Below are 21,659 nucleotides of genomic sequence, written 5' to 3'. Positions count from 1 at the left end.
GCAAAGATCTTCGAGAAATTGCTTCAGGGAAGAATTATCTCTTTTTTAGTGAAATTTAATCTGCTCTCAAGCTCCCAGTTTGGTTTCAGGGCCAAAAGAAGTACAGTTGACGCTGTTTTGTTTCTGATTGAACTCTTGCGAAAAAAATTATCTGAGAAATCCATTATGTCTGTTTGCACATTCCTGGATCTCAAAAAAGCTTTTGATACGGTAGACCATACAATACTATTAGACAAATGTTGTAATATTGGTTTGAGAGGTCATGTTTTCAATATACTTAAATCATACCTAGCTAATCGCTCTCAGTTTGTTCAAATTGCAGAAGTTGTTTCAAGTACTACTTTTGTTGATATTGGAGTTCCCCAGGGATCGGTTCTCGGTCCTCTGCTTTTCATAATATACGTGAATGATTTGAGCAATACGCAAGATGTTAACAATTTAAATAATCTTGAATCTAATATCATACTTTTTGAAGATGACACAGTTATTGAAACTTCAGCCACCGCCGAAGAGGTTGTGATGAAACACAAAACTCAATTACAAAAATGTAATCAGTGGTTAACTAATAATAAATTGACAATCAATACTGAAAAAACAAAATCAATGTTTTTTGGGAAAATTAAAACTTACTCCAAAAAAGAACAGATTAACATCGATAAAGAGAGAATTGAAAACGTTGACTCAATACGTTATCTTGGAATAACAATAGATAATAAATTGTCTTTCAAAAATCATATTGATGTGGTTAACCAAAAATTAATAAAGTTCATTGGACTGTTCTATAGACTGAGAAAATTTCTTAGTAAAAGTCAAATGATTCAGGTTTTTAAAAGTTATGTTCAGCCGGTAGTGCAATATGGTATACTGATTTATGGAAATTCTGTTTTGTCAGATATTTCATTGATAGACTCAAAGTTAAAAAAACTCATAAGGATAATTTTCAATAAAAGAAAGTTCAACTCAGTGAGTGATCTAAGGAGAAAATTTAACCTGTTTTTAGCAAAAGAACTACACTTGTACGAAGTACTTAAACTGTTAATAAAAATGCTAAGAGACGAATGTGTTGTTAGTCACGTCAAATCTTACTTGAATGATAACGAATTAAACAGAGTAAAAAAAAGAAGAAAAACAGCAATGTGTCTTGATTGCGGTGATCGAAAAAATGTGACAAACTGATTGAGGTTTAAGGTCCGAAAAATGTTGAATTTGTTGGTTTTTCTGGAACCTTCCTTTGTAAATACGGTTTTAAAAATGACAAATCAAAAAATAAAACATTTTTGCCATATGTTTTTAAGAAATTACATAATTGACAACCAAGACTTCTCAAGTTATTTTTTTTGAGTACGTCTAATTGTAGCCCCCTGCACTCAATTATCGGTTTATTTATATATTTTTTTTAAATTTTTTTTGTTTTAACCAACCATGATTTATAGTTCAATAACTATAGTAATTTTCTTTCGGTTCTTAATCAACAGTTCTTTGATATTCCTATATTGTGAGGCACCTGAAAACGGATCAACTGATGATCTAATGGTGTGCTCTTTTTCTGTTGAACTTCATTGTACATATGTTTTATGCACAGTAAAATAAACTTCTTTTGTGTTGCTCGATAACAGAAAATGAACAATTTATTATTACATATTTTTGCATTTTTTTCTCGACCCGGGCATTTATCACATTTTTCATTACTTTTTAAGTCCTTTTACTGCTACTTTCAATCACTCGGAAAGAGATGTAGTGACCATTCTGATGACTAGACAAGTTAGGTGTTTATCGGCGCGGTTTGCAGTAATACTTAACTCACTTGAAAACAATCTATTTAAATGATCTATGAGTCACAAGTTATACTGGGAAAAATGAGACAATTGAAAAAACCCAAATGACCTTGGGGAACTAACAGCAAGACAAAGTTCAAACTTAGCATAATTAATTTCAACGAATTTTTGTCGTGTTGCCGCAAAATAAGCCAGACATAACATTACTAACTATTTGTCTATAAATTGAAACTTTAAAAAAGCGTTTTAGATATTACCTGCCCTGTAGTACCGTGCTTTCATCAAAACGTATAAGAGGAGTGGCGGGAGGAAGTGCGTTTTGGTTCTAAACGTTTAAACCATAAACGAGCTATAGAATCTCGAGTAAAGAACGAGCAAAATCATGGCTTAGTATTGTCTGCACGCATTTGACCATGGGTAAGCATGGCCTGGATTATGATCAACAATTAACAAGTGTCATATACTGCATAAAAGTATTGTTTGAGAGCTGCGCCAATCGGGAGAGCTCTTTTTTCTTTGTTTGAGAAACAATTTTCAATTGTTTGAGAGCTCTTTTTTCACCATATATCATTCATTGCGCACGCAATGAATGATATGTGGTTGAAAAAAAGAGCAGTGAAAAGAAGTTTAAAATAGTACAGAGTTGAAAGTCGGAATGAATTATTCTTGCTTGAGCACTCTACTTTAACCCTACAAACTCACCTAAGAAAAGGGAAAAGGAATAGCTATATCACTAAAAGTAAAGAACTGACAACATGCACCTCGACCGGGTCTCTATGATAGAAGCTGGACAAACCTGCAGAAACAGAGAGAGTGCGCAGAGAGTCGATTGAATAATGTTGTAGCTCTTCGGGTATCCTTCGTAATACTTCACATTATACAAGCCAATCAGAACAATCGATAGACTCCACAGAGCGACAGCAGCCACACTCATCACAATCTCAAACACCTTGCATCCGATTGAGTTGATTCCAATACCTCTTTCCAACATGTTCAGTACACCCAGGAACACAGAGAAGGAAAGGCAAGTCCAGGCTAAAATTCAACATAATCAAATTCAGACAAGGAAATACATTAACTCAGAACACTTCATAGTAAAACAAAAATTATATGACTCGTTTGAAGACATTTTAGGAACTGAGCTGAATAATATATTTAGCTCATTCTCATAATCATGATCTTTTAAAAACTTTTTTGTGTCAGACATTTGTCTATATTTTATGCAGGCCGAAAGCTGCCTGTAGCCTATCAACGAAAAACCAAATTTTCCAAATGAGTCGGAGAAACTTCTTAATAACTAATGCACGATTGCACCAAAGCAAAATAAACGGAGGTGTTTTAAACTTCTAAAAAGTTGATTAAAGGTAGATAGCTTAGGGATGCTTGGGTTTCTTACGATGGAATTCTATGTTCAAAATGGCCAGTTCTGATTACCCTTCCTGTTTATAAACAATTATGGTAAAATGACAAACAAAATGAAGATACAAACAATTAAACTTAGTATTTGTTTAGTATATACTCAAGAGTTGTTTTCGTGTGATTTAATCACAAAAAATGTTGTTTGTAATCTGAGTAAATTCACATGAGAGAATTCTTTTCGTGTGTGTCATGCGGTCTGGATACTTGTTCTGAAAATATCCAATACCGTATTTAGTTTAAACTTTTTTTCTTTATTTTCCATAGCAGTAATCTAGTTCAATTCCCTTCATCTTTAGTTCATTCATCATCATTGTTGCAAATTCCAATTTGTTCAAGTTCTAGACAGGAAACAGTCTACTCAAGTTGTAAACAATTTTAACTTCCTTTTCATCTGCGTGATCACTTTGTGCATAATTTGTACATTTAATTTCATTATTTCATTTGTGTTCCTCTAAATCAGTTGCAATTTAAAATTAGCAATTTGCTTTGCAAAAGCCAACTCAGACATCAAACTAGTCATTTGCGTCGCGAATTCCAAACTTTGAACCTAAATTTCAAAATCAAATCTAAGAAAGTTGCAACCGCACCGCAATTGCTCAATCTGACTCAGTGGGAGTGAATCGTGGCTCAATTAACCAAATATAGGCTTCACCAGTATAACATGGCGCAGCCAGCAACTGAGTCAAGAAAAACTCCCCTTTATATCAACGCTTTCTGAGAGAAAGCAACCACCAAACCACCCATTTTGTGGGAGAAATGAATCCGCCAATGGAAACTCGTAATGCTGGCCGATGTTGTGATACAACAAGAAGTTCTTCTCAACGGACCAGTTCCAGACACCCACTCGACCCTGTGTATGACGAACTGGTGGAAAACCACACGCAAGCAACCGAACGCGACAGAAGGATTCGCAATCAGCAACTAAATTGACTTGGCAAAAAAGAAGCAAGAAAAATCAAGGAAATGAGCATTTTGAGTGGCAGCATACCATGGGACTTCGGATCTGCAAAAATCGGACCAGAAGGCCGCAGAATCTTCAAAAGCAAACATCCACACTTCCTCATTGAGAAGAAACCGATGAAGGAATTTTGGCGTGTAATTGAACAATACTTGATAAAAAAAACCGCAACAAAACATAAGATTGCTTTGTTTTTTTCTTATCGAAGCAACAAAAAAGCGAATCTGTTCGAATCTGTTGAGAGTTTCTGTGGAAGACTCATAAAACAATCGGAGAATTGCGGCCTAGGGACGAGGAAACAGCACTAATACGCGATAATTTCATCTTGAATATTTTGAAATACGGGACAGAAAAAGAACTTGTTGGGGAAACGTTGTCACCAACCAAAGGACTAGAAATGACCATTCAGGTAGAAATGAGAGTTCAAAACCAGCAAAAGATTAATGACAAATATTAGCACGAACAGTCAATCTGTGTTTAAAGTCAACAGTTTTCAAAATTGCAATCGCTCCACGAACTACCAACAACAACAAAAAGGTTACAATCGCAACAAAAAAGTCCCCAATAAAAACCAATAAACTGGCATCTGTGCAAATTGTGGTAAGCGCGTGAACTATAATTGCCGTCAAACGTGCCCCACAAAAGGAAAAAAATGTAACAACTGCGAAATTTAAACCACCTCGCCAAAAAGTTCGGAAAATCTAAGAAATCACAATCTCAAACGCCACAACAACAACAAACAAACAAACGTAAGTCAGATTGAAACAACAACTACTAAAGGTGATGACGAAGAATCTGTTAACTACATAACTGGTTACGTAGAACTGTACGAACAAGTATATGATTCAAACTTCGACAGTGATTCTGACAACTATGGTGCGGCTATCTCTAGTGATCAATTAAATAATCAATTAAAAAATCAATTAAAAAAAACAAATTTTAAATACCGATTATATGAATGTTAGTAGACTCAATTTTACAACATCTAACTATTACACAAAACGGCCAACAAGCATATTTTTCATCCATAGATCTGAAATATGGATACAGTCATTTATAAGTACACAAATACACTGCACAACACTGTAGTTTTAATATAGTTTAAGGTGAATCAACAAGTACATATAAATTTTAATATGGATTTTACGGCCTGACTGACATGCCTTTTGAATTTCAAAAAGCAATGGACCATGCACTTATAGGCCTTCAAAACACATATTGCTTCTTAGACGACATCATAAGAGTGAGTACAGGATGAGAATTCGATCATATCAATTATGTTATCAAATGTCTCAAAAAATTAAATGAAGATAAGTTTCGCATCAATCTCCAAAAATGACATTTTTCTCAAAAAAACTGAATTGCTTGGTTACAAATTTACTCAAAGAGTTATTTCGCCACTCGAAAGTAGAATCGCAGCCATTCTGACAACACCAACACCAACTTACACTTATACGATTATGATCGATTTGGCATCAGTACACTACATTAGCAAAATTATACCATATCTAGCAAAACTTTGTCACCCCTCAGATTTTTATTCAAAAATTGTCCACAGATAAAATAGCACAAAGTACTCAAAATTGCCAATATAATCCCAAACCAGATGTTTCAGTAAAGTGCGATGCTTCGCGATCCGGACTTGGTACAGTACTTGAAAAAAAAACAGCTCAGGCTGACAGAAACCTATTGCATTCGCATCGCGTTTCTTCAATCCCACAAAAAAACGACATGGCGCAAAGGAGTTGGAACTATTGGGAGTTGTATGGTCAATTCACTAATTCATATATTACCTTTGCGGTAACAGTTTTACAGTAATTACAGATCACAGAGCCGTTCGTATAAACATCATTCGCATTAATCCTACAATAGTTGACGTTGCCGATGGTTTGATCTATTCTTCCCTATAACTTTACCAATGAACACATGCCGGGAGCAAAAAATGCGTCTCTTAGACTAAATTTCTAAAAAATACTTTTGCAAAAGAATTTCAGCATACGATGAACAATTTATAAATTTATAGTAGCAACAATTTTTAAATTTCGGAATTCCTTTAAACACTTTACTGAAAATAGACAATTAACATTACAGAAATTAAATATCATTCTGTGGCGAAATTCACTCGATTCAAAATTAATCGAGCCATAAATTTATAACATATTAAAAAATCACTTTCATTTGCTTTGCAATATAAACTATCACGTAGACTCAATAATCCCAACTGAAAAACGTCATTCGTGTCGCGAATGCCCTCCTCACATTCGAAACAACCATTTGCACTAAATACCCTATCTTTGAATAAATCAATTTTCTTAACGAAATCGCTGCAAGTAATTTGCAAAAATAATACAGTAAAGAAAATGGACAATCTGAACAATTAGGCCAAATAAGCCCAATATTTGATAACAATCAATTAGTTGCCATTATATCTCTGATTAAGTGCGAATATCAGAAATTCCACCTATAAGTACCAAACACCCAAAAATACCTCGCTATCTGCCCATAATTTTCTTGCGAATAAGTTCACCGATATCAAATTAATTGCGTCTACTAGAAAAGTGCCTCGGAGAAAATCTTTCAAATCAAAATCAACAAAAGCCCGAATAACCTTCTTGGGCATTTCCCCAACAAACACATCACGCGGCACCAGAAATCTATCCACAACGGAAGTGACCCATTCTACCAGTGCAGTAGACACAGCCAATGATATCAGACTGTCTGAAACGATCAATAGAGCCTTCAGTAAAAAAAACTCTTGGCCATTCTGATGGGAAAAGATGCCATCTGAAAGGTTATCCAGGATTGTGTTTTAAGAAACGATGAGGAGAGATTGAAGGACATCAGTCCTTGTATACATTCACACCGGCAAAACATGGGTGTCAAGCATGGGTGTTTTTGTCTCGAGGAGTGAATATCAATTCCCAAAGCACGTAAAGACGCTGTAATAGAAGGTATTCTCTCAATACATCCGGGGAGCTTTGCGAAGCTATTGCTAGCACAAATGTATGTTGGCCATAAGTTCATCGGGGATATACTAGCAAAAGCTAGTGAAATCTTAATCAGATATCTGTACGAACTTTAAACAGGTGATGCCGCATAGCAAATGTTATCATTATCTAATTTTGTTGAACCGAATGACAATCTAGAAATAGATTTTGGTGGTCCTACGTAAACGGAACGTAAAGGGAACAAAAAAGTATTTACTAAAAAGCATTGATGGGTATTCCAATTATACTGTAATAGAAATAGTAAATAACGCTTTCAGTCCATATTTTATTATATTATAACAAGCAACAAAAAAGCGAATCTGTTCGAATCTGTTGAGAGTTTCTATGGAAGACTCATAAAGCAATCGGAGAATTGCAGCCTAGGGACGAGGAAACAGCACTAATACGCGATAATTTCATCTTGAATATTTTGAAATACAGGACAGAAAAAGAATTTGTTGGGGAAACGTTGTCACCAACCAAAGGACTAGAAATGACCATTCAGGTAGAAAAGAGAGTTCAAAACCAGCAAAAGATTAATGACAAATATTAACACGAACAGTCAATCTGTGTTTAAAGTCAACAGTTTTCAAAATTGCAATCGCTCCAAGAACTACCAACAACAACAAAAAGGTTACAATCGCAACAAAAAAGTCCCCAATAAAAACCAATAAACTGGCATCTGTGCAAATTGTGGTAAGCGCGGGAACTATAATTGCCGTCAAACGTGCCCCACAAAAGGAAAAAAATGTAACAACTGCGAAATTTTAAGCCAACTCGCCAAAAAGTTCGGGAAATCTAAGAAATCACAATCTCAAACGCCACAACAACAACAAACAAACAAACGTAAGTCAGATTGAAACAACAACTACTAAGGGTGATGACGAAGAATCTGTTAACTACATAACTGGTTAGGTAGAACTGTACGAACAAGTATATGATTCAAACTTCGACAGTGACTCTGACAACTATGGTGCGGCTATCTCTAGTGATCAATTAAATAATCAATTAAAAAATCAATTAAAAAAAACAAATTTTAAATACCGATTATATGAATGTTAGTAGACTCAATTTTACAACATCTAACTATTACACAAAACGGCCAACAAGCATATTTTTCATCCATAGATCTGAAAAATGGATACAGTCATTTATAAGTACACAAATACACAGCACAACACTGTAGTTTTAATATAGTTTAAGGTGAATCAACAGGTACATATAAATTTTAAACTGGATTTTACGGCCTGACTGACATGCCTTTTGAATTTCAAAAAGCAATGGACCATGCACTCATAGGCCATCAAAACACATATTGCTTCTTAGACGACATCATAAGAGTGAGTACAGGATGAGAATTCGATCATATCAATTATGTTATCAAATGTCTCAAAAAGTTAAATGAAGATAAGTTTCGCATCAATCTCCAAAAACGTCATTTTTCTCAAAAAAACCGAATTGCTTGGTTACAAATTTACTCAAACAGTTATTTCGCCACTCGAAAGTAGAATCGCAGCCATTCTGACAACACCAACACCAACTTACACTTATACGATTAAGATCGATTTGGCATCAGTACACTACATTAGCAAAATTATACCATATCTAGCAAAACTTTGTCACCCCTCAGAATTTTATTCAAAAATTGTCCACAGATAAAATAGCACAAGGTACTCAAAATTGCCAATATAATCATAAACCAGATGTTTCAGTAAAGTGCGATGCTTCGCGATCCGGACTTGGTGCAGTACTTGAAGAAAACAGCTCAGGCTGACGAAAACCTATTGCATTCGCATCGCGTTTCTACAATCCCACAAAAAAACGACATGGCACAAAGGAGTTGGAACTATTGGGAGTTGTATGGTCAATTCACTCATTCAAATATTACCTTTGCGGTAACAGTTTTACAGTAATTACAGATCACAGAGCCGTTCGTATAAACATCATTCGCATTAATCCTACAATAGTTGAAGTTGCCGATGGTTTGATCTATTCTTCCCTATAATTTTACCAATGAACACATGCCGGGAGCAAAAAATGTGTCTCTTAGACTAAATTTCTAAAAATACTTTTGCAAAAGAATTTCAGCATACGATGAACAATATATAAATTTATAGTAGCAACAATTTTTAAATTTAGGAATTCCTTTAAACACATTATTGAAAATAGACAATTAGCATTACAGATATTAAATATCATTCTGTGGCGAAATTCACTCAATTCAAAATTAATCGAGCCATTTGCACCGTAAACACACACACTAAAAAGCAAAAAATTACTTATAAAGAATAAATTTATAACATATTAAAAAATCACTTTCATTTGCTTTGCAATATAAACTATCACGTAGACTCAATAATCCCAACTGAAAAACGTCATTCGTGTCGCGAATGCCCTCCTCACATTCGAAACAACCATTTGCACTAAATACTCTATCTTTGAATAAATCAATTTTCTTTAACGAATTCGCTGCAAGTAATTTGCAAAAATAATACAGTAAAGAAAATGGACAATCTGAACAATTAGGCCAAATAACCCCAATATTTGATAACAATCAATTAGTTGCCATTATATCTCTGAATTAAGTGCGAATCTCAGAAATTCCACCTATAAGTACCAAACACCCAAAAATACCTCGCTATCTGCCCATAATTTTCTTGCGAATAAGTTCACCGATATCAAATTAATTGCGTCTACTAGAAAAGTGCCTCGGAGAAAATCTTTCAAATCAAAATCAACAAAAGCCCGAATAACCTTCTTGGGCATTTCCCCAACAAACACGCGGCACCAAAAATCCATCCACAACGGAAGTGACCCATTCTACCAGTGCAGTAGACACAGCCAATGATATCAGACTGTCTGAAACGATCAATAGAGCCTTCAGTAAAAAAAAACTCTTGGCCATTCTGATGGGAAAAGATGCCATCTTAAAGGTTGTCCAGGATTGTGTTTTAAGAAACGATGAGGAGAGATTGAAGGACATCAGTCCTTGTATACATTCACACCGGCAAAACATGGGTGTCAAGCATGGGTGTTTTTGTCTCGAGGAGTGAATATCAATTCCCAAAGCACTTAAAGACGCTGTAATAGAAGGTATTCTCTCAATACATCCGGGGAGCTTTGCGAAGCTATTGCTAGCACAAAATGTATGTTGGCCATAAGTTCATCGGGGATATACTAGCAAAAGCTAGTGAAATCTTAATCAGATATCTGTACGAACTTTAAACAGGTGATGCCGCATAGCAAATGTTATCATTATCTAATTGTGTTGAACCGAATGACAATCTAGAAATAGATTTTGGTGGTCCTACGTAAAGGGAACGTAAAGGGAACAAAAAAGTATTTACTAAAAGGCATTGAGGGGTATTCCAATTATTCTGTAATAGAAATAGTAAATAACGCTTCCAGTCCAAATTTTATTATATTATTTAAAGAATACAAAATAATCACGGGATACCAAAAACAATTAAACTAGATCAGTGTAGATGCTTAAAGATAAAAAAGAAGAAATTTGTTCTGAAGAAAATTTAGAACCAATATATATTCCTGCACATGATCATAGAGCAATAGGTTTTGTTGAACGTCTCATCCAAACTATAAAACGACAAATATCATGTATGAGAGCACATTTAAAAAGTTCATTTACAATATCCAATACATGCAATTATTCAAAACTTTAGAATAACCAAACAAAAAACAACCAATATAACACCATTCGAAGCAAATTTGGGCAGAACGTGTGATACACCGGCATCTAATATAACAATTAAATCAGATAGTAAAAACCTTAAGTATAAAAAATAAACATTAATTAGATAAAGATGCAATCGCAGGCCGCACATATTTAACCGACGAACAGTGGACTGACACAGGGTTGTGTTTTAATGTCGAGATCAAAAAGTTTTTCTTTCACTGCAATTGCTCAAGCCCATGAACAACAACAAACCTGCAAGATGAGGAAACCAGACTCATGTGGTCAGACGTGATTGCGCGACCCATCCCAAGTACTGAAAGAAGCGCTCAGCTTAAAATAACTAGCAAAATCCACGCTATCCATAGACAAAAGAAAAATCTGGATATATTGTACAAAGTTTTATAATTTTACATTACCGTGGGCGATGTGAGTCCATCATCAAGTGTAATTAAGGAACCGAATAGGCCAGAAGTGAGGGTGCGAAACTCAGAAATTGCGAAATTCTGAACAAAGCATGAAAGAGACACCGCTCTGGCTCAAGACGCAGATAGAGGGCCGCCTAAAATCAACGAAAAGACGCTTGAACAGAATATCCAAAAACAGAAGAAAGGACATCCTAAGAAAAATTCCCGGTATTAAAAAAATCAAACGCTCTAAGAGACAACCTGACGATGTTAGTGTGGTCTCTTCGACTCGTTCTTGCATATCAACAGCGAGAAACGTGGCAAGAGCTCTGAAAAGAGGTATTCCGAAGCGCAACCCAAAACACTATGAAGCATTCAAGGACAGACCTAACCTCACAAATATACTATATTTTAGCCCACTCCAGTCAATTGCAGCACCATTGACTCAACCATCTTCTTCAGACAGAACAAGAAAGAGACAAATTAAGAAAAAACGAGAGACAAAACAAAACCGCAAAGAAAAATTGAAGACATTCAACAGACCCACGGTTAATTGACCGAATTTCCTATCACAGACACGTGATTGGAACGGCCTCAGACCCGTGACATTAAATGGAACGGCCTCATTAAGGAACCCAATAAAACGTTGAACAGCTGATCTGAATCCCATTAACCCCAAAAAAAGGAAGTGTCCGTATTGGAAGCGGAACAAAAACATTCAGATGAAAACTGTATTAAAACTCGGCAAACATCATGCAATTATTTAATTAAATAATGTTCTATTACTATTTAAAAGGTGACCAAGTATCAATTTTCTGATTTCATTTTATTATAATCTTCATTATCTCTCTTTACAGGGGTAAAGGTTATACGGACTGGATGTTTGCTCTGAAAATATCCATTACAGTATTTTTTAACTTATTTTCTTCTTTTTCAAGAGCAGTAATGTATTTCAATTCCCTTCAACCTTAGTTCATTCATCATCAATTTTGCACATTCTAGCTTTTCCATGTTCTACACAGGAAACTCTATTCACGTTTAAGCCATTGCAAATTCTTTTTCATCTGTGTGATCACCTTATGCTTTCTTTAACTTCCTTTCTGATATAACTTGTACATTTTCTCTTCCTTATTTCATTTATATTCTCTTAGATCAGTTGCAAATTAAAAATAGATTTTCAAAAGCAATCTCCTCTATCTAACTATTCATTCGCGTCGCGAACTCCAAACTTTGACAGTAAATTTCAAAATCATATCTTGTAAAATTGCAATTGCACCGCAATTGCTCAATCTGAATAAGTGGTAGTGAATCGTGGCACAATTAACCAAAAATAAGCTTTAGCACTATAACATTGTGATAAACAAGTGCAAGATTTTTAGCGGGAGTTGGCGTTTACAACATCCAATAAATGCAATTATTCAAAAATTAAGAATAAATAAACAAAGAACAACTAATATAACACCATTTGAAGCAAGTTTTGGGCAGAACGTGTGACACACCGACATCTAACATACCAATTAAATCAGATAGTAAAAACCTTAATTATAAAAAAAATAAACATTAATTAGATAAAGATGCAATCGCAGGCCGCACATGTTTAACCGACGAACAGTGGACTGACACAGGGTTGTGTTTCAATGTCGAGGTCAAAAGGTTTTTCTTTCATCGCAATTGCTCAAGTCCATGAACAACAACAAACCTGCAAGATGAGGAAACCAGACTCATGTGGTCAGACGTGATTGCGCGACCCATCCCAAGTACTGAAAGAAGCGCTCAGCTTAAAGTAACTCGCAAAATCCACGCTACCCATAGACAAAAGAAAAATCTGGATATATTGTACAAAGTTTTATAACTTTACATTACCGTGGGTGAAGTGAGCCCATCATCAAGTGTAATTAAGGAACCGAATAGGCCAGAAGTGAGGGTGCGAAACTCAGAAATTGCGAAATTCTGAACAAAGCATGAAAGAGACACCGCTCTGGCTCAAGACGCAGATAGAGGGCCGCCTAAAATCAACGAAAAGACGCTTGAACAGAATATCCAATTTATTTTATTATAATCTTCATTATCTCTCTTTACAGGGGGAAAGGTTATACGGACTGGATGTTTGCTCTGAAAATATCCATTACAGTATTTTTTAACTTATTTTCTTATTTTTCAAGAGCAGTATTGTGTTTCAATTCCCTTCAACCTTAGTTCATTCATCATCAATTTTTTTTTTAAATTCCAGCTTTTCCATGTTCCACACAGGAAACTCTATTCACTTTTAAGCCATTGCAAATTCTTTTTCATCTGTGTGATCACCTTATGCTTTCTTTAACTTCCTTTCTGATATAACTTGTACATTTTCTCTTCCTTATTTCAATTATGTTCTCTTAGATCAGTAGCAATTTAAAATTAGATTTTCAAAAGCAATCTCCTCTATCTAACTATTCATTCGCGTCGCGAATTCCAAACTCTGACAGTAAATTTCAAAATCATATCTTATAAAATTGCAATCGCACCGCAATTGCTCAATCTGAATAAGTGGTAGTGAATCGTGGCACAATTAACCAAAAATAAGCTTCAGCACTATAACATTGTGATAAACAAGTGCAAGATTTTTTGCGGGAGTTAGCGTATGAGGAAAGCGACAGATAAAAATTTCTGCCTCGATATTTTTAGCTGCAATGCAAGCTTTTTCGGCACAGTTAAATACACTTTTCACTGAAAATGTTCACAAAATCAATGTATGACAACAAAATTGAATGCCTGAAACTGTTTCGTCAGCACTCCAAGCTATATTGTGCTTCACGAAAACATATAAATGAACTAAAAGTCTCAGCCAAAAGTTTATTAGAACTTAAACTGAGAATGTGGACAAGGCATATGTAGTGAAACAAAATTAAAAGGCTACAAAATCGGCTTCTTCAACATTCTGCCAATGGCAAAATTTATCTGCCACCGTTATATTTATGCTATATCATGCTTTCTACTGTGCCCAGAAAGGAAGATATTACTGGACAAACAAAAAGGGGCGTAATTTGGGACCACTTAAAATATTATCGAACACAAACTGTTGTGGCCGATCATTTTGAAACAACTGATTTCATAGTCAATAAACAAGTCGATTACTACAAACAATGCAAGCTAAAAAAGACAGTTTTTCATCTTGAATCCGTTTTCCTGAAGTAATTTATGAAGTTGATGATTTTATATCAGTTGTACCAAGGCTTAAGGTGTCGAGGAGTGGTTTTGGTTAAAAAAACCAAGCAGTGTGAATGTTTAGTTTTCAATTTTTTGTATGAGACCACATGAAAAATCGTGTGCTTACACACGATTTTTTAAAGGAAAAATTGACACAAATAACTGCATAGTACGTAATTTTTAACATCTTTTTCCATTGTAAAGATTTTCGGATCTTTTCTGCTAGCGCCCCCCGCTTAGTTAGGCACCCCCCATTTATAAATGTGAAAACATAGTGTTAAAGCTAAGTAATCTCATACGTGAACATATACGAGCAATATGCATTTACTAAAAGCTAGCACAGCAATGGTTTGAAAGTATTACGTATTCAACCAAAATTTGTTGCATATAACGCAAGCATCAATAGAAATTTCTATATTAGATCATTTTTGGTGTTTTCGGCTACAATAAGGGCTTGAAATTTTAAAACTTTTCAAGGAAACTATTCTAAAATGCCTTCAATCTACCTAGACACTTTCAATGAATTACAAATATCGCTCTTACAATTCGTGAAAACTTAGATTTTTTGGGGGGGTGCAAATTTATCGGCTATATAAGGCTGGGGGGGGGGGGGGGGGGGCTAGCAGAAAAGATCAAGGATTTCTTCATGAGAGTTTGGCTAACGGCCACGAGAGATTATTTGATTTTACTTGCTAATTTACATGGAGTCTCATGTGAATCCTGTGCAACAACATGAACCAATTCTGTCCCCCCGAAACAGCTTGGGGACTTGCAAGAGAGCTGAAGTGAAAAGAGCCCATTGAAAGAGAACCGAAAATTTATTTAAATTGTTCGTCGACAAATTAAGCAAAACTTTGCAGCTAATTAAATTGCTTTCTGAAGTGAGACTACCAAATTCTCAACCAATCATAACCGAGTATTTGAGAAATGAATTTTTAATATTTTCTAGTAAAAGAAACTGAAAGCGATTTAATTATTTATTATCTTTAAATTATCTCCAGCCAAGGCCATGTCCCAGCGGCTTATGGGACTTGATATGAAATTATCACCACCGATCATGAGACAAACTAACCAACTGCAGTACTTTTCTACTTTTCTTGGTAATCAACTAACAATTTAGGGTAATTAAAGGCAACGTTTCGCTTCCGGCTCTTTTTGAATTAATGCAAGTTTTGGAGCTTTCTGACGTCGGCTTTTTATAATGTCGGTTCTCTTCATGTTACCCCCCGTTTAGTGGGCATAAAACTATTGCAGCTATAGGCATACATTCTTACTGTCGGGCAGAAACAGAATTGATCCCAAAACCACCTTCAGAACTTTTAAAAATTATGCTAACAGCAACAATTTTATCTTTTGGCGCTTTTCCCCGCAAAATAGTTTGTCAGCAGCCGATTGATTCTGTTTTAGAGTGCATCCAACAAAGTCGGCAAAAATTTAAAGTGTAGTTACATTTTTTTCAACTGTTTCTTTCAACAAAAATTTGGGTAAATTAAATTATTAGAAGCACTATTGGTCAAAAAATAGAAAAACCGCCGAAGTTAATCAATTTCAGTAATCATCTTTATGAGCTAACGACCCTACCAAATAAAGTAGACCATTTGGTCCATTTTACTTCTTTATATCCAGAGAACATATCTAAATACATGTAATACTAGATTATGCTATAGTAAAACATTATAGTATGATACTTTACAATATCATTGTCTCAAAAATACGCAAATTAGCGCAATAGTAGGAATTAGGATCAATAGATGTGGGCACTGTCTGGTATTGACGAATCAGATATAGACGAATAGACGACTGCAAAACAAAGAATCCATTGGACTTGTTTTTTTTTGCGCAAAATGAAATAATATTCCTTACTGTTCGTGTCTCATTTAATTGTTTATTTAACTCTATAGTCGTTATTTAATTGACTTCACCTATTGCCGCAAAAGCTCGGGAATATTTGACATCCCACAAGATATCATTGTGAAATATGCGCCGAATCACAAGAGTGGCGACAGCCAGCAGAATGAACAAGAACCTGCAGCCAACTCTCCGATCGAATATAAGAGTACCAACAGAGCGAAGGGTGGCTTTAGAAGGTAACGCCATCTTTAAGAATGCCAGCTTCCATTTACAAACGCTTCTAAAAAACAAAAAAATATTAATGTTAGAAGCTTCAACATTGTTTTAGATGAGAAAACAACCTACTGTAAATTGTGCAGGAGGTTAGCTTTGACAAGAAGCTCTACTTGTTTAGCTTGATAAGAGTTTTCTATAATAGTTTTCTTCAACTGCTCTCAAAAGAACTGAGAGGGAATGCTTTCTGTATCGAAAGTACATTTTTTTTCAAAAAAAATTATTCGACATATTATAATTCTATTTCGTAATATTCCATGTTTCATTTCATGTTAATTATGCAGATTATTCCCAAAAAATCTCCGAAAACCTTCCCCCAAAATAGCACCACGTATTGATTTTCAATATGCACTCATCAATCGTTGAATTTGTATTCCTTGTTACCATGCTGCTGGGTTGCAGTATTATCCTGCGTCCAAGCAACTACATTTGTTGCTCCTTATAGAATAGTTTCGGCAATGTTTTCTCCCAACCCTGCGTTAAGAGCACTGGGTTTCTTAAATAAGTGCTTTCAGAATTTAATTTGCTTAATTTAATTTAATTTGCGTTTTTTTTCTGAAAAATTTTCATCACTTTTTTGCAATATTTCAATTTAAACTTATAAAAAGTTAATGAAGTTTGTTTCTAGTATTTTTGTAGCGTTTAGTTCATATTTTGCTGTTGTTATTTTGCAGCAAAATTACCGCTTGAAAATCGAGAAAAAAATCTTTTTCATCAATTGGTAAAACTTCGACAGGGCACTAAAACAATAATGGGACAAATCAAATTCAGTGCATGCTGCATCGCAATTAATTTCGGATGCCTGTTTAGCAATAATATTTCGCAATCTGATAATCCTTTTACAAAAATATTGCCTAAAATCAGGCAATGTAAGCATCCGCTATAGGCTAGGGAACCATGCACTTGAAAGCAAACTCTATGATGTTCCATTCAAAGCTGGCAAGGTCTGTTTTGTCTAAAATGGCTCCTAATTCCAATGATCCAGCACTACCAGTTTTCTGACTAATCTGCTACGGCAGTGGTATCGCAGAAGATAAAACGAAACGAAGTGTAACTAAATTTTCCTGTGACCCTTTTGGAAGATCTCGTATACATTCGGGAGATGAGAGGAGACTCACGAACTGTTTATTTTAAGTGCCAATCCAAATAAAGTTAACGATCAAAAATCAAAAATTTTCCAGGAAGAGGAACAATTTACCATTTATTCGAAAAAGTAAATAGCGAAATGGTTGAATTACATGAACATGTTCCCGTAGATAGAGAACGACAAAGTTTGCGATCTCGTTTCTAGTAGTACCCGTATCGAACTCCAAGTGCGAATCATTTCCGCGCTCGTATTAATGCAAGTTTTTCTTTAAAATCAGTACTGAATCATTACAATATCAATTCTATTAGTCATATTAGACTTGAATAGCACTTGACAAGTTGATACCCAAGTCAAAACTAACTTTTCAAAAAAATTTGAGTGAAAATTGCGGTATTCAGCAAATTTTGTGGCGTGCCACGAATTCGGGATTAATTTATAGCTACTTTCCTGGGCAGCTTGTAAAGCAACCACAGCTATTCGAAAAAGGTCAAACAGCAACCCTGTGGTCAGAGGGTGTAAAATTAATGCGTTCCCAACCAGTCTTCAGCCATTTTTAGCCCAAAATCACCGAAATTTTGTTAAGTCCAGAAATACCAGAAGTTGTTAAAAATTAAACATTATCTTGCTTGGGATCAAAAAAACAAAAAATCAACTCTGATGCTTCTGTAATTTCACACGATGCCCTTATGCTTCTTGCATTCATTTCGTAAAAAATGTTGGTGTTTTTGTACTTTTTGGATGGCTTGCGACCGATTGATTCTTGACGGACCCTGATTTTCAATGAGACTAAAGATTACGCGGGTGGATTTTTTTTTCGACTGTTTGACGTTTTCCGGACCTTTCGAGTAAATATTTAGACTTAGCTTTAGACTGACTGAGAGTTGCATTTAGACGTTTCCAGTACTCATTCGTACTTGGAGTTCGGTTATTCATAGTACAAAGACTTGTTTTTATTATTACAAAGTGATTCCTAAAATGTAAACATTTAAACAAACTTTGATGTTATGGTTGTAAATATTTTATTTATGTTTTAATACAAACACACACAAATATATATATATATATATATATATATATATATATATATATATATATATATATATATATATATATATATATATATATATATATATATATATATATTATATATAAAACAAGAAAATTGACGTAAATTTATTTGATGATCCTGTCGTTTTTTTTAATAAGAAAGTTATAAAATATATACAATAATTATATAGAACACTAGTTTGTGAAAAATGTGGTAAAATGCAACAAACCAAAACAACGGTTTTTTTAAAAATCTGTACGTAACAAATGCATATGGTCTTTGGAGACTATGCATTAAAAAGATACATGCAGAAGCAAACAGTATCATTTGAGATGGCTGCTTAAAATGACAGAAAAGTTCATACCTGATCAGGAACTTTACTTTTTCAAACTTTTACAGGTTTTTTTAAAATAAATCTAAAAATTTCTTAGAATTGGAAGACCGTATTGGTTAAAAACCCAGCCCGGGTTACCAGACCAATATAACTAAACTTATGTAAACGCACCATGGGGGTGGTGAGGATGTGCGTCCAACCGCATGATGGTCCAGACATAAACAACTTTGAACTCACGAAAGTGTTTTAATAGCTAACCTTGCCAAACTTCGTCTCTTGGTTTTTCCTGTGGTTTCTAGGATATATGAGTGTTTTGGATACGATATATCAAAAATTAGAGAACTTTTCACATTTTTCGCACGGTTAATTTGATCTAAATTTCAAATTTCCTCAGGTTCTCTTTGGTGCGTGCAGATACTATTGCTGCCAAAATCAACAAAAATAGTTAGATTAGAAGAGGAGAGGCCATTAATTAAATATTGATTTATTGCCACTATGAATTTCCACTGCCCTCGCTCGGCGCATCAATTCCTATAAAACTAGTCAAGATCCCACATCTTCCCATACCTATCACTAAACTTGGCGAATTTGTAATATTCTGTCAGTACTACCAAAGAACCTGATTTCTCCAGTAAGAAAACTGGGAAATATGTTTCTCTGTAAAAAATAGTTAAGAAAGTGACAAGATACCGAGAGAAAAATCTAGATTTTGAAACCTTCAAGATATTTTTTTTCAAATCCGGCAAGAATCCTGCTGATTTTGTATGAAGATTTTGCGAGGTTTCTTAGATCTTTTGAGAGACTCAACTCTTGAATCATAGTGGAACGTTGCCAGGTTTTTCAAGATTCCCAGTCATTTTTTCAGGTCTTAAACATTTACCATCAGGTCTTACACATATAAACAAAAAATGGCTACAAATTATGTTTTTTTTTTCAAATGAATGAAGATTTGGAATGAAGATTTTGCGAGGTTTCTTAGATCTTTTGAGGGACTGAACTCTTGAATCATAGTGGATCGTGGCCAAATTTTTCAAGATTCCCAGTCACTTTTTCAGGCCATAAACAGTTACCAGCAGGTCTTAAACATTCAAACAAAAAATGGCTGCAAAATTTGATTTTTTTAAACGCCAATGAATCAATAGATTGGATATCATTTTTAGCTTAATTATTGTTTAAGCAATTTCCAACACTTGAGCATTCAAATTGCAAAATTGTTTGATATCAACTCGAGTTATCTCTCTTGTAAACATTAGATAAGCAGTGGCTCAATACGTTTTTTAAATTTTCATTTGTCAAGATAAGTGATACCTCACTTTAAACGTACGAAAACGTGCTGACAAAAAAAAGCTTCCCAGGTTGACCAAACCTAAAACTTAGTAAGGCCGTACTACTGCGCCGTATAGTCTAAGGAAAAACCGTACTACGGGACTTGTTAACTTTTGTACGTCGCTGTACTACAACCGTACCAAGATTATTAAGGTTCAGAACTAAAGCCGTACCAAGATTATTAAGGCGTCTTAGGTAAAATGAAAACCGCAAAATGTCGGAAAAGTCTCCAGTCAAGTTGAAAAGCGATTTTTGAGAATTTTCCAGAATGTTTTGTGTATGTTATCCATTAATAAGAATATAAAAGCAAAAATAGCCCTATTTGTTTACCTATGACGCGAACAACAAAATTGACGAATTAATAATTCCGTGATGTCATTATTTTATTTTGAGATTCCTTTACGTACAATAAATTCATCGGAGAACATTCTAAATTTACTTGTTTGGAATCCATAAAACAATATCTGAAAAGTGTGCTATACTTTTTTGTGGAAAAATTTCCAACCAAAAGTTTTAGGGATTGAAAGAATTAGATTTTAAAACCTACCCTTCGTACTCTTCCATAGCTTCTTCTGTTGCCTGTTGAAGCTCCAGGACTTCTTTCGGCAGTTCCTCGACTTCAGACTTACTCGCAGCCTTGTCAATCTGGACTTTGACACATTGTTCCAGTTCATCAAGGTCGGCTTTGATTTGCGATTTGAAATTTGCAATGTCAAAACCTGGGTTTTTATTTTCAATAGCATTGTTCAGACGAGAAGTTTTGTGTTTGATTTTAGCAACTAAAAATTGTTTTCGCCCGTTCAGCTCCATTTGAATAATTTTTGCTCTATATATTTCGTTGCTGATTGCCCTGAGGTGGATTATAATTCAATTCGTTTGCACCGGTGAGCCGCTGGAAAAATTCATAAAACAGGAAAAAACGTAATTATACGGGCAGCTTCTTTTTGTTGTAACTATGCTGCTTGTTGCTATGTAAAAAAACCAAAAGTTGTTATCAAGCGGGAAATAATACGTTTATCAAATGCCTTATCTATTTGCTTACAATTCTTGCGTAAAGTGCAAGTTGCGTTTTAATACTGCATAGCTTGTTTTCCTCTTATATAATGAAAAAAGAGCACCTCGATAGTTTAAAACGTTTGCTGAAAAATGTTTCCCAGCTTCAGGAACAAATAAGCGTGAAATGATTGCGATCTAAACCAAAACAAAATTAACACGCCAAAATAAACTACTCCAGTCCAGTACTCAGCTCATTCTCCCCTCAAGGAAATAAAAGAAATTGGAAAATTTGTGCTTTCGACTCATTTCGCAAATTATTAC

The 21,659-nt window shown here is 34.7% G+C and overlaps 1 protein-coding gene across 1 annotated transcript in view; it reads right to left on the bottom strand.

Annotated features, from left to right (window-relative positions):
* The window catches only part of LOC142349491 (uncharacterized), a 33,373-nt gene extending 12,056 nt beyond the window's left edge, over positions 1–21,317 (bottom strand). The window contains exons 1-3 of the mRNA XM_075401085.1: positions 20,890–21,317; positions 16,346–16,554; positions 2,572–2,810 (exon numbers count right to left, since the gene is read on the bottom strand). Of these exons, the coding sequence (XP_075257200.1) occupies positions 2,572–2,810; positions 16,346–16,554; positions 20,890–21,152 (711 nt within the window). The 5' untranslated portion in view covers positions 21,153–21,317. The remainder of the gene's footprint in view (positions 1–2,571; positions 2,811–16,345; positions 16,555–20,889) is intronic.
* Positions 21,318–21,659: the final 342 nt, after the last annotated feature.

Source organism: Convolutriloba macropyga, chromosome 11 (genome assembly GCF_964194025.1).
Source record: "Convolutriloba macropyga chromosome 11, txConMacr16.3, whole genome shotgun sequence".
In the NCBI taxonomy this organism is placed as follows: domain Eukaryota; kingdom Metazoa; phylum Xenacoelomorpha; order Acoela; family Convolutidae; genus Convolutriloba; species Convolutriloba macropyga.
This window is presented reverse-complemented; position numbering and strand designations above follow the sequence as displayed.